General features: G+C 38.8%; 4 protein-coding genes across 7 annotated transcripts in view; 3 read left to right on the top strand and 1 right to left on the bottom strand.

Moving 5' to 3' along the window:
* Positions 1 to 12,013, top strand: part of LOC133632307 (gastrula zinc finger protein XlCGF17.1-like) — a 607,858-nt gene that overhangs the window by 169,022 nt on the left and 426,823 nt on the right. The window lies entirely within an intron of this gene.
* Positions 1 to 12,013, top strand: part of LOC133632342 (oocyte zinc finger protein XlCOF6.1-like) — a 309,811-nt gene that overhangs the window by 103,766 nt on the left and 194,032 nt on the right.
* LOC133632323 (gastrula zinc finger protein XlCGF17.1-like) overlaps positions 1 to 12,013 on the top strand; it is a 293,261-nt gene that overhangs the window by 168,642 nt on the left and 112,606 nt on the right. The gene's annotated exons all lie outside the window — the stretch shown is intronic.
* Positions 1 to 12,013, bottom strand: part of LOC133632316 (zinc finger protein OZF-like) — a 30,177-nt gene that overhangs the window by 17,883 nt on the left and 281 nt on the right. Inside the window, exon 2 of one of the 2 annotated variants that reach the window (XM_062024690.1) lies at positions 5,468 to 7,947. The exons of the other annotated variant lie outside the window; for it this stretch is intronic. Coding sequence (XP_061880674.1) covers positions 6,650 to 7,947 — 1,298 coding nt within the window. The 3' untranslated portion in view covers positions 5,468 to 6,649. Of the gene's footprint in view, positions 1 to 5,467; positions 7,948 to 12,013 lie in introns of those variants that run through there. 2 annotated transcript variants of the gene reach the window in all.

The raw sequence follows: 12,013 nt of genomic DNA, 5'->3' as shown, positions 1-12,013 counted from the left end.
TGAAATATATTTATTAATTGTGGTTCTTACAAAAAATATATCTTATAAAATATAAAAGCTAAAATGTCTCTTAAAGCTCTGCCCCTTTAATTTGCATACTAAATAATGTAACTTTAGCCTACTACTACAACCATATTATTTACCAGCAACATAAAGTGAAACAGAGGCAGAAGTGTCCTGCCACAGTCAGTAACAAATAAAAAGAAAACAGTAGTGGTCAAATACAAATAAGGCAACAAGAGAAGTATTAAAGATTAAAGTACCAATGATTGTCACACACACACTAGATGTGGTGAAATTTGTCCTCTGCATTTGACCCATCCCCTTGGGGAGCAGTGGGCAGCAGTCCTACACTTCTCTTTTGTAAAGTAAATCTGAACAGCCGATATGGGCATCTACATCAACTATATAATTTGCCTGAGAAGCTGGACAGGACCAAAAATAAAAAAAATTTTTAAAAAATGTTTTATTTGTTTTATTTGTGGCGGACGTATTTCTTTTGTGGCGGGCCGCCACAAATAAATGAATGTGTGGGAAACACTGTGTGTATATATATATATATATATATATATATATATATATATATATATATATATATATATATATATATACAGTGTTACAAAGTAACGCGTTACTGTAACGCCGTTAGTTTCGGCGGTAACTAGTAATCTTACGCGTTATTTTTTATATTTAGTAACTCAGTTACCGTTACTACATGATGCGTTACTGCGTTATTTTACGTTACTTTTAATGTAGTATAAAGTGTGTTAGTGTCGTAGTTCTGATTCTTCTTGTGTCACAAACCGGAGAAGAGAGACCTGCGCTCTGTGTGTGTGTGTCTGAGTGTGGGGAGAGAGAGGAGGGGGGCGGGGGCGTGTCTGATCATGGCGGAGCTGCAGTCGAGTTTGTTAACATGGAGATATTTTCACTACTTTTCTTTTGTCGAGCACAAAGAAAATAACATTTTACTTAAATGTAAATTGTGCTTTGGACCAAAGATCCCATCTACTGCCCAAAACAGCAATTCAAATCTGCTGAAACAAGCTACATGAGCAACATGCTTCGACGTAGCTAGTAAAGAGAGACAGAGACTCCGATGCCCCTTTCCCTCCACCACCACCACTTAAGGATTAACTCTGCCTCTGCTCATCATTCAGCACTGAAGGTACACACTCTGTCAATCAATGTCCCCTCTAATTTTTCATGTGTGTGAGCAAAGGCAAAAACTCCCTGAGCATTGAGTGGAGCCCATGTGAGCAACATCAGACGTGCACACTGTGGCTACACCAGCAGCACACCTGTCCCAAACCTGACTAAATAACAACTTCAATCTCCATCCATCTATCCATTTCATACCGCTTGTCCCTTTCGGGGTCGCTGGAGCCTATCTCAGCTGCATTCGGGCAGAAGGCGGGGTACACCCTGGACAAGTCCCCACCTCATCGCAGGGCCAACACAGATAGACAGACAACATTCTCTTTTTATTATAATCAAATTACAGCAGTCATTTCCATGTCTAATATAAGTGTTTAGGCCCACTTACAATGACAATAACAACAAATATTGTTTTTCATGAACTGTGTACTTGTATTGTTTGTCTGGGTGGAGGTCCTGCTTTGGAAATAATTTGTACCCCTTTCAGACATTGCATTTAGTTCCCATTAAAACATTCACATGTTGCACAATGAGATGTAAGCAGGGGATCATGTGTACATTCCTGCAACTTCCTGTTTGTAAAATTTATATTTTTATTAGTATTTATTTAATATACTTACAGCATTTCATGATTAATATTTATAAATTAAGATTCCTAATTAATGACACTAGAATAAGCACACATTTGATTGGTAAATCATAGTGTAACGACCTGGAATGACACTTTATGTGTGGTGTTGGAGTTGTCCGACTTTTTGTTTGGCTGTAAACGCATCACTGGCTAAGTGCCATATGTGCATGTGTTGGCGCAAGTGAGAAAGAGCGAGCGGCTGCTGTTGATATAACAAAGTTGCTTTTGGTCTGGTTTGTACTGCAGAAAATGACCACTTTTGCTAGATATCTTTTTTTTTTACTAATGTTTTGGTGATGTGTTTTTGGCCGACAAAGAGTTTTACTCAGTAAAGTGATGGATGGCATTCATGTCCTCAAAGCGTCTCGACAGACGTTACAATATTTGAACAATGATGACGAAAACTGTTTTCTCTGTCGTGTCCGTGTGTGGAAAATTGTACAGCGCTTATTTTTTTATTTGATTTTGTGCGTGGCATAGATTTGCCGTGCGCAGAGGACGCTTGAGCAGTGCGCAATTGCACAGGCGCGCACCTTAGAGGGAACGTTGCTGTCAATTCTCTTGTATACTCTTTCATCCTAGACTTCTAGAGTGTTTGACTATCACATCACTCTAAATGTATAGACTATAAAGTTCACAAACATAAAGAGGGATTCTAGTGGCCCAGACCAATCTTTCCTTATCTCTAAACTAAAACTGGGGAAATGTGTAGAGTGTTCTGGGCTTCAGACATGATTTTGTGTCAGAATTCTTTGAGGAAAAAACGCATGGTTAGGCTTTGTGTATGTACTGTGTGCCTTTCTTGCTTTACAGCTATGTTGTTATTATGCTGTTTGTTACTTATGTATGTTATGTTGCAGCTATTTAAAATAGTTTTGTCAATTTGTTCTGGCCAGAAACAAATTGGCCTTTGTAACATATCTTTGTCTTTGTGTGTTGTATGTAGACCACATTGTTTGTGTGTTGTATGTAGACCACATTGTTTGTGTGTTGTATGTAGACCACATTGTTTGTGTGTTGTATGTAGACCACATTGTTTGTGTGTTGTATGTAGACCACATTGTTTGTGTGTTGTATGTAGACCACATTGTTTGTGTGTTGTATGTAGACCACATTGTTTGTGTGTTGTATGTAGAGCTCATTGCTTAGCAGAGTTCAGTGATGCAAATGCATGTCAAGTTGATCAACACATTGTATTATTCTCCAGTGCAATAACAGTACTGACATGAAGGCTAAAGGGCATTAATGGGAGCTTTAAAAAAAAAGAAGAAAAAAAGAAGTAACTAAATAGTAACTTTTCAAAGTAACGCATTACTTTTTGGTGTAAGTAACTGAGTAACTATAACTAGTTACTGGTTTTCAGTAACGAACCCAACACTGTATACATATGATATGTGTGTGTATGTTACTCATCAGTTACTCAGTACTTGAGTAGTTTTTTCACAACATACTTTTTACTTTTACTCAAGTAAATATTTGGGTGACTACTCCTTACTTTTACTTGAGTAATAAATCTCTAAAGTAACAGTACTCTTACTTGAGTACAATTTTTGGCTACTCTACCCACCTCTGCCCATCACTGATTCTAACTCCTAAATAAACGCAAGCAAAAGTCAGCTAACAATGCAGGTAATGGGGATGCACTCTATTTCTTTTATTTAAAAAAACTAACAAAATATCCAGCAACTTTTTATATACACGCTGTAAGTATATATGTACTGTAATAACAGGCACATTCATAATAACATGTAATATTTACGTATTTTCATCATTTTTTTATCATTTTAATCAAATGGCGGCACATAATTTTCACAGACGCATCACAACGTTCGCTATTTCCTTCAACACCACCACCAACTATTACTAATAAAGGCAGACTTCACGAGTGCCATTAAAGAAGACTTTGGGACAAATTATGATCCAGAACCTTATATTTTTGAGCCTGAATATAAGGAGGATGAGCTACAAGTTTTAGAAGCTGACTGATAAGCGGATCAAGCAATTAGCACTATTGCTGAGTGCTAAACAAAAAATACAAACTATATACCATCCAATCTCGATTAATATCACTTTTTATTTAAATTAAAGCAGTTTTTCCGGTGCAGGATACTACTGCGGTAACTTCTGACAAACATTTCCGCCATTTTTGATAGAGGTAAAAATGCTAAAAGGTTCTTTGTTTACATTGTTCAACAAAGTCGGCTAATTTCTATTTTTAGGGCTTGGAATTCAAATAGCTTTCAAATGAGGGAACGCAACACACTCACCTTCATCTTCGCTTTTCAGATTGTTCTCCGTTGGTGGCGCTGATTCTCTTTCATGTTCTCTTTTAGCGGACGTCGCCATCTTAGCATAGCAGTAGTCGTCCATCTTCTATCACGTCTTCAATCTTCACTTCAGATAACACGCCATCGCTCCACACTCAAAGTCCGTTTGGTGGGCTTAAGAAAAGGTGAATAGTTGAGGTATTTGATGCTATTTTTGAATCTATGAGATCGTAAATGTGAAACTTCTCCGGAAAGCCACGCCGCTTAGTCCGCCATCTTGGACTTTCCGCTTTACCACTGTGCCATGTGTTTGCGCATGCGCCAGAAGTGTGCAACTTCCGATCGACAACTGCACTTTAAAAAATAAAATACCTTTTAAATAACTAGCGGCCCTTTTCATCTTTTCTTACATTTCTGGCTCATAATTGAAGTGCTCCTTATCGCGAAAACATTTCTGACATCAAAATACTTTGGAGATAGAAATGAAACAAAAATCGACAATGTTGTATTCTGTCTTTTAGTGGGTTCAAGCAAACGGCAAGTTGTTTGACAAAGTAAGTCCTGTGAAAGAGTGAAACTAATAAAATAATCAACCAGAACTTACAATTAGTCTGACATCCAAAAAAGAAAACACATAGATTTCACAAACATATCAGAAGTAATCATACCTCGTTGGCCTCATAAACTCCAAGGGAATAAAGTTTATTTTCAATCCGAGACTCCATTAACGTCTTCCACATCAAACACTTGTCGTCTCATGCTGCTTCCTTAATTCCCTCACATATTAATTGTCCCCCCAACAACGTGACCAAACCGGAAACAAAACATATATTCCCCACTCAATTGACATGGGTTTTTAACAAAAATAAAGTTAACAAACTTGCATGAATTAACCCAAGGAAATACCTTTTTAATCACATTATGGGTACAACAAGAAGTTATCTTTATGCATTGTATTTATTTATTCTCACCAACTATGACATTATATATCAAATATACATGTTGCCTCTGTCAGCAGCTACACTGACATTGATGTGTCTCTGAGAACTGAACACATTTTTATAACTTATAAGAAAATGTGTTTGTACAGTAACCTGCTCACATGAGGTCTATAACAAGATCTGATAGCTCAGTTACAGCTCTATTTATTACCAAATATGTGTTATATGTGTTTTTTGTTGCACAATTGCACCAAAAAAAAAATCCTAGTTTGTGAACCCGTTCTCAAACAATGGCAATAAAACTATTCTGATGAGTCAGATTGCAGCAGGGGTGTCGAACTCATTTTAGCTCAGGGGCCGCATGGAGGAAAATCTATTTCCACGTGGGCGGGACGGGTAAAATCATGGCATGATAACTTAAAAATACGACTACGACAACTTCAGATTGTTTTCTTTATTTTACGTTGGCCAAAAATAGAACAAGCACATTCTGAAAATGTACATATCACAAATAATCTTCTTGACAAAACACTTCCAAGTTAGTTGAACATTCAGAGGGGGGAAAATGGTGCATTTTCCAAAACACCTTGATGAACAAAATGAATTTAGACTTAATCTCAGTTTTCTATTAAACTTTAAGTCACAACCCATCTAGGATTGAACAAGAAACTAAATAAAGCATGAATAAAAACTATTCTATGTATCAACTACCTCATTTGTCATTTCCACATATTAATCCTGTGCTAACTCAACAAACCATACAAACTGAGGTAGAAACTATTCAAGAGTGTTGAGTTACTTCCTGTCTTCTAGACATAATGTGTATTGATAGAAAAATAAAAGCTGTGCAATGTGTGAACAATTTCAACAAAGCACAAATAAAAAGTTAAAAGACTGACAGTATTGCAGTAAATCACACACTGTTCACTTTCTTTACATTTGCACAGAAGACAATCATTTTCACAGAACTATATCAGTGTGCAGTGTCTCATGCTGCATTTTAATTATGTCAGTTTTGATTCATCTCAACTTTGCAGTGAAAAAGGGTGTAGTGCAGGTTTTTGAGCGTGCACAAACTTGACACATGAGGCCCCAGGTCCCTGGACTGAAGAAGGAGTAACCAAGCACTTGAAGCATCATCTATCTTACTGTTCAGGAAGGTTTCAGATACAGAGAAGACATGGGGTCATGAGTGGATAAGATTATGCTCCAAATAATCCAAGTTTGTATGAATACCTCAGATATTTGTGAAAGAAGCAGTGAGGAGGTCCTGGGTAGGGTGGATGTCACCACATATGAGCAACATACCACAAACTAAACAGCTAATTGGTTATTTTCCCTTGTGTTTTCTTATGTGTTTTACTGCGTCTGCATTATGTGTGAACCTTTTACAGCACACTGAACAACTAAATGGTTTTTCACCTGTGTGTGTTCTCATGTGTTCAGTCAAATTTCTCTTAACAGAAAATGTTGTGCCACAAACTGAACACACCACATGTGTTCTCATGTGGGGAGTCAAAGAGTTATTGCGATAAAAGCTTTCCCCACAAACTGAACAATTAAATGGTTTTTCACCTGTGTGTGTTCTCATGTGTTAAGTCAACGAACTATTTTGAGAAAAGCTTTTGCAGCAAACTGAACAACTTAACGAGTTTTTAACCTGTGTGTGTTCTCATGTGTTTAGTCAAATATCTCTTAAAAGAAAAGCTTTTGCCACAAACTGAACAATAAAATGGTTTTTCACCTGTGTGTGTTCTGATGTGGTGACTCAAAGAGTATTTGTGAGAAAAGCTTTCGCCACAAACTGAACAATTGAATGGTTTTTCACCTGTGTGTGTTCTCATGTGTTGAGTCAAAGTGCTCTGTAAAGAATAATTTTTACCACATATCGAACAGTTAAATGGTTTTTCACCTGTGTGTGTTCTCATGTGGTGAGTCAAAGCGGTATTTTGAGAAAAGCTATCGCCACAAACTGAACAACTAAATGGTTTTTCACCTGTGTGTGTTCTCATGTGTCGAGTCAAATGGCTATTTTGAGGAAAGCTTTTGCCACAAACTGAACAATTGAATGGTTTTTCACCGGTGTGTGTTCTCATGTGTTGAGTCAACAAGCCATTTCGAGAAAAACTTTTGCCACAAACTGAACAACTAAATGTTTTTTCTCCTATGTGTCTTCCCATGTGTTTAGTCAAATTATTCTTAACAGAAAATATTTTGCCACAAACTGAACATTTAAATGTTTTTTCTCCTGTGTGTGTTCTCATGTGTTTAGTCAAATTGCTATTTTGAGAAAAGCTTACGCCACAAACTGAACATTTAAATGGTTTTTCACCTGTGTGTGTTCTCATGTGTTTAGTCAAATTGCTATTTTGAGAAAAAATGTTGCCACAAACTGAACACTGAAACGGTTTTTCACCTGTGTGTGTTCTCATGTGTCGAGTCAAAATGCTATTTTGAGAAAAATCTTTGCTACAAACTGAACACTTAAATGGTTTTTCACCTGTGTGTGTTCTCATGTGCCGAGTCAATTGGCTCTTTTTAGTAAAACTTTCAGCACAAACTGAGCAGCTCAAACATGTTTTACCTCTCTTCTTTGTAGAGCATTCAGAGTGTTTGTTGTCAGTGTGAGTCCTCATATCACCTTCACAGTCTGTATCGCTGCTCAAAGGTTCTTCAACCTCGTCTTCAGCCTCACTATCTGATAGTGGAGCTAATAGGTTGTCTACTTGTGGTTTCTCTTCATCATCTTCAGTCTTCACAGAGAGAATACTCAGTGGAAACTTGGTGTAATCAGCTTCCTCTCGTCCTAGAAGACACTCTCCCTCCTGAGTGATGCAGAGTTCCTCCTCTTCCTTTTTAATGCAGGGTGGTTGTGGAGTCTCCTGCTTCAAAGTGGAGCTCCCCCCTAACTGAGGGGAAACTTCTTCTGGATTACCGATCAGCTGCTGGACGTCTGCAAGACACAAACAACAAAAACACACTTTCTTCTATGTACTGTATGTGTGTGTAGTAGGGTTGTACAGTATACTGCTACTAATAAAGTATCGTGGTACTAATCAATTGAAATCGGTACTATACCACCTTTGAAAAGTACCGGTACCGTTCTTTCATCTGAATGCTGCTGTGCGGCGGTGACTACAGAGCCGAGGCGCATGATGTTGAGTGTGTCAAAACGCACACACAAAGTGCATACAAGCAATAACATGGTGGAGAGGAAGAAAGGCAACAAAGGACAATTCTACTGGTTAATAAAGAGGGTGTGTGAAGTGTAAATAGTGACAGGTTGTAGAACATGTTTAAATGCAGTAATGGTTTGAATACTAAAGAGCTGAAAAGCTCTAGAAAGGCCAGTGCAGGGGTCTCTAAACTAAAACAAAAAATACATTATATATATATATATTTATACATATATATATATATATATATATATATATATATATATATATATATATATATATATATATATATATATATATATATATATATATATATATATATATTTATACATATATATATATATATATATATATATATATATATATATATATATATATATATATATATATATATATATATATATATATATATTTATACATATATATTTATATATATACACACATACAGTGCCGTCCAAAAGTATTGGAACAGTGAGGCCAATACCTTTATTTTTGTTGTAGACTAAAAACATTTGGGTTTAACATCAAAAGATGAATATGAGACAAGAGATCAACATTTCAGCTTTTATTTCCAGGTATTTACATCTGGATCTGATACACAACTTAGAAGATAGCATTAATTGTAATGGAACACAACATTTTTAGGTGAGCAAAAGTATTGGAACATATAAACTTAAAATAGATTAAAGTAAATAAGACTTAATATTTAGTTGCAAATCCTTTGCTTTCAATAAGTGCATCAAGCCTGTGAGCCATTGACATCACCAAACTGTTGCATTCTTCTTTTGTGATGCTTTTCCAGGCTTTCACCGCAGCCTCTTTCAGTTGTTGTTTGTTTTGGGGGGTTACTCCTTTCAGTCTCCTCTTCAGAAATTCACATGCATGCTCTATTGGGTTTAAGTCTGGAGACTGACTTGGCCAGTCTAAAACCTTCCACTTCTTGCCCACGATGAACTCCTTTGTTGTTTTGGCAGTGTGTTTTGGGTCGTTATCTTGCTGCATGACAAAGGATCTCCCAATCAGTTTGGTTGCATCTTTCTTTAAATTAGCAGACAAAATGTTTCTGTAGACTTCTGAGTTCATTTTGCTGCTGCCATCATGTGTTACATCATCAATGAAGATGAAAGAGCCCGTCCCAGAAGAAGCCATGCAAGCCCAAGCCATGACATTACCTCCGCCGTGTTTCACAGATGAGCTTGTATGTTTGGGATCATGAGCAGATCCTTTCTTTCTCCAAACTTTCGCCTTTCCATCACTTTGGAAGAAGTTAATCTTTGTCTCATCAGTCCATAAAACTTTTTCCCAGAATTTTTGAGGCTCATCTCTGTACCTTTTGGCAAATTCCAGCCTGGCCTTCCTATTCTTCTTGCTCATGAGTGGTTTGCATCTTCTGGTGTAGCCTCTGTACTTCTGTTCATGAAGTCTTCTGCCAACAGTAGATTGGGATACCTTCACTCCTGCCCTCCGGAGGTTGTTGCTGATGTCACTAACGGTTGTTTTAGGGTCTTTCTTTATAGCTCTCACAATGTTTCTGTCATCAACTGCTGATGTTTTCCTTGGTCTACCTGTCCGACGTCTGTTGCTTAGTACACCATTGGTTTCTTTCTTCTTCAGGACATTCCAAATGGTTGTACTGGCTATGGCCAATGTTTGTGCAGTGGCTCTGATTGATTGTCCATCTTCTCTCAGATTCACAATTGCTTCTTTTTCACCCATAGACAGCTCTCTGGTTTTCATGTTGGTTCCACCTCTAACTGCAGTCTGCACAGGCAAAACCTATCCTAGCCAATCTGAAACTGAGCTCAGACATTCAGTGCTATTTATTGTTTGAATAATCAATGTAATTGGGAGACATCTGGGCAACAAAACACACCTGTCAGTCACATGTTCCAATACTTTTGCTCTGATGAAAAATGGGTAGTTTCAAACAAAATGTGCTATCTTCTAAGTTGTGTATCAGATCCAGATGTAAATACCTGGAAATAAAAGCTGAAATGTTGATCTCTTGTCCCATTTTCATCTTTTGATGTCAAACCCAAATGTTTTCAGTCTACAACAAAAATAAACAAATTGCACTCACTGTTCCAATACTTTTGGAGGGCACTGTATATATATAGCCCATACATATGTGTGTATTCATGTATATATACACATACATTGATATACTATACATAATATTAATGACACAGCGTGGCGTTTCCAGTGAGGGTTGGACTCCGCCAAGGCTGCCATTTGTCGCCCATTCTGTTCATAACTTTTATGGACAGAATTTCTAGGTACAGTCAGGGTGTTGAGGGGATCCGGTTTGGTGGCTGCAGGATTAGGTCTCTGCTTTTTGCAGATGATGTGGTCCTGAAGGCTTCATCTGGCCAGGATCTTCAGCTCTCACTGGATCGGTTCGCAGCCGAGTGTGAAGCGACTGGGATGAGAACCAGCACCTCCAAGTCCGAGTCCATGGTTCTCGCCCGGAAAAGGGTGGAGTGTCATCTCCGGGTTGGGGAGGAGATCTTGCCCCAAGAGGAGGAGTTCAAGTACCTTCGAGTCTTGTTCACGAGTGAGGGAAGAGTGGATCGTGAGATTGACAGGCGGATCGGTGTGGCGTCTTCAGTAATGCGGACGTGTTGAAGAAGGAGCTGAGCCGGAAGGCAAAGATCTCAATTTACCGGTCGATCTACGTTCCCATCCTCACCTACGGTCATGAGCTTTGGGTAATGACCGAAAGGACAAGATCACGGGTACAAGCGGCCCAAATGAGTTTCCTCCGCCGGGTGGCGGAGCTCTCCCTTAGAGATAGAGGGAGAAGCTCTGTCATCCGGGAGGAGCTCAAAGTAAAGCCACATTGACAGGAGCCAGATGAGGTGGTTCGGGCATCTGGTCAGGATGCCACCCAAACGCCTCCCTGGGGAGGTGTTTCTGGCACGTCTGACCAGTAGGAGGCCACGGGGAAGACCCAGGACACGTTGGGAAGCCTATGGCTCCTGGCTGGCCTGGGAACGCCTCGGGTGGAGCTGGACGAAGTGGCTGGGGAGAGGGAAATCTGGGCTTCTCTGCTTAGGCTGCTGCCCCCGCGACTCGACCTCTGATAAGCAGAAGAAGATGGATGGATGGGACGGCGTGGCTCGGTTGCTAGAGCGGCCGAGCCAGCAACTTGAGGGTTCCCGGTTCGATCCCTAGCTTCCGCCATCCGAGTCCCGTCCGTTGTGTCCCTGAGCAAGACCTTGCTCCTGATGGGTCATGGTTAGGGCCTTGCATGGCAGCTCCAGCCATCAGTGTGTGAATGTGTGTGTGAATGTGGAAATAGTGTCAAAGCGCTTTGAGTACCTTGAAGGTAGAAAAGCACTATACAAGTATAACCCATTTACCATTTAATATATACACATATTATATTTATATATACCGGCCGGTGACAGCCTGACGCCAGATGAAGTCAACTAAAATAGTACTTCATCAATTAGTTTAAGTTTAAAACAACATGGTGTATAAAGTGTTTACTTTCTACAATATTCCCAATCAAAAGTTGACAGTAATGAAATGATTCTTGTTCTTTATTGCCTCCAATCCTCTGCACGTTGATGTAGACATGTGGTCCAGTCTTCTCTTCACATCTCTTACTCTTCCCCAACATCTCTTCTTTCACATCATTATTTTCTTTACACAAGCGCTTGTTTTGCTCTTCCACTTTCTTCATTTGACTTTTGCATTCTTTCATCTCCTCTGATGTGAACTCCACTGCCTTCTTCAAGCTAACAATCATGGCGGCTCTTTGTTTACATTCTTCAACAAGTTCGGCTAATTTCGACTTTAAGGGCTTGAAATTCAAATAGCTTTCAAATGACAAAACTT

The sequence above is a fragment of the Entelurus aequoreus genome, linkage group LG17, assembly GCF_033978785.1.
Source record: "Entelurus aequoreus isolate RoL-2023_Sb linkage group LG17, RoL_Eaeq_v1.1, whole genome shotgun sequence".
NCBI classification, from domain to species: Eukaryota; Metazoa; Chordata; class Actinopteri; order Syngnathiformes; family Syngnathidae; genus Entelurus; species Entelurus aequoreus.
Note: the sequence above shows the minus strand (reverse complement) of the source record. Positions and strands in the feature narration are given on the sequence as shown.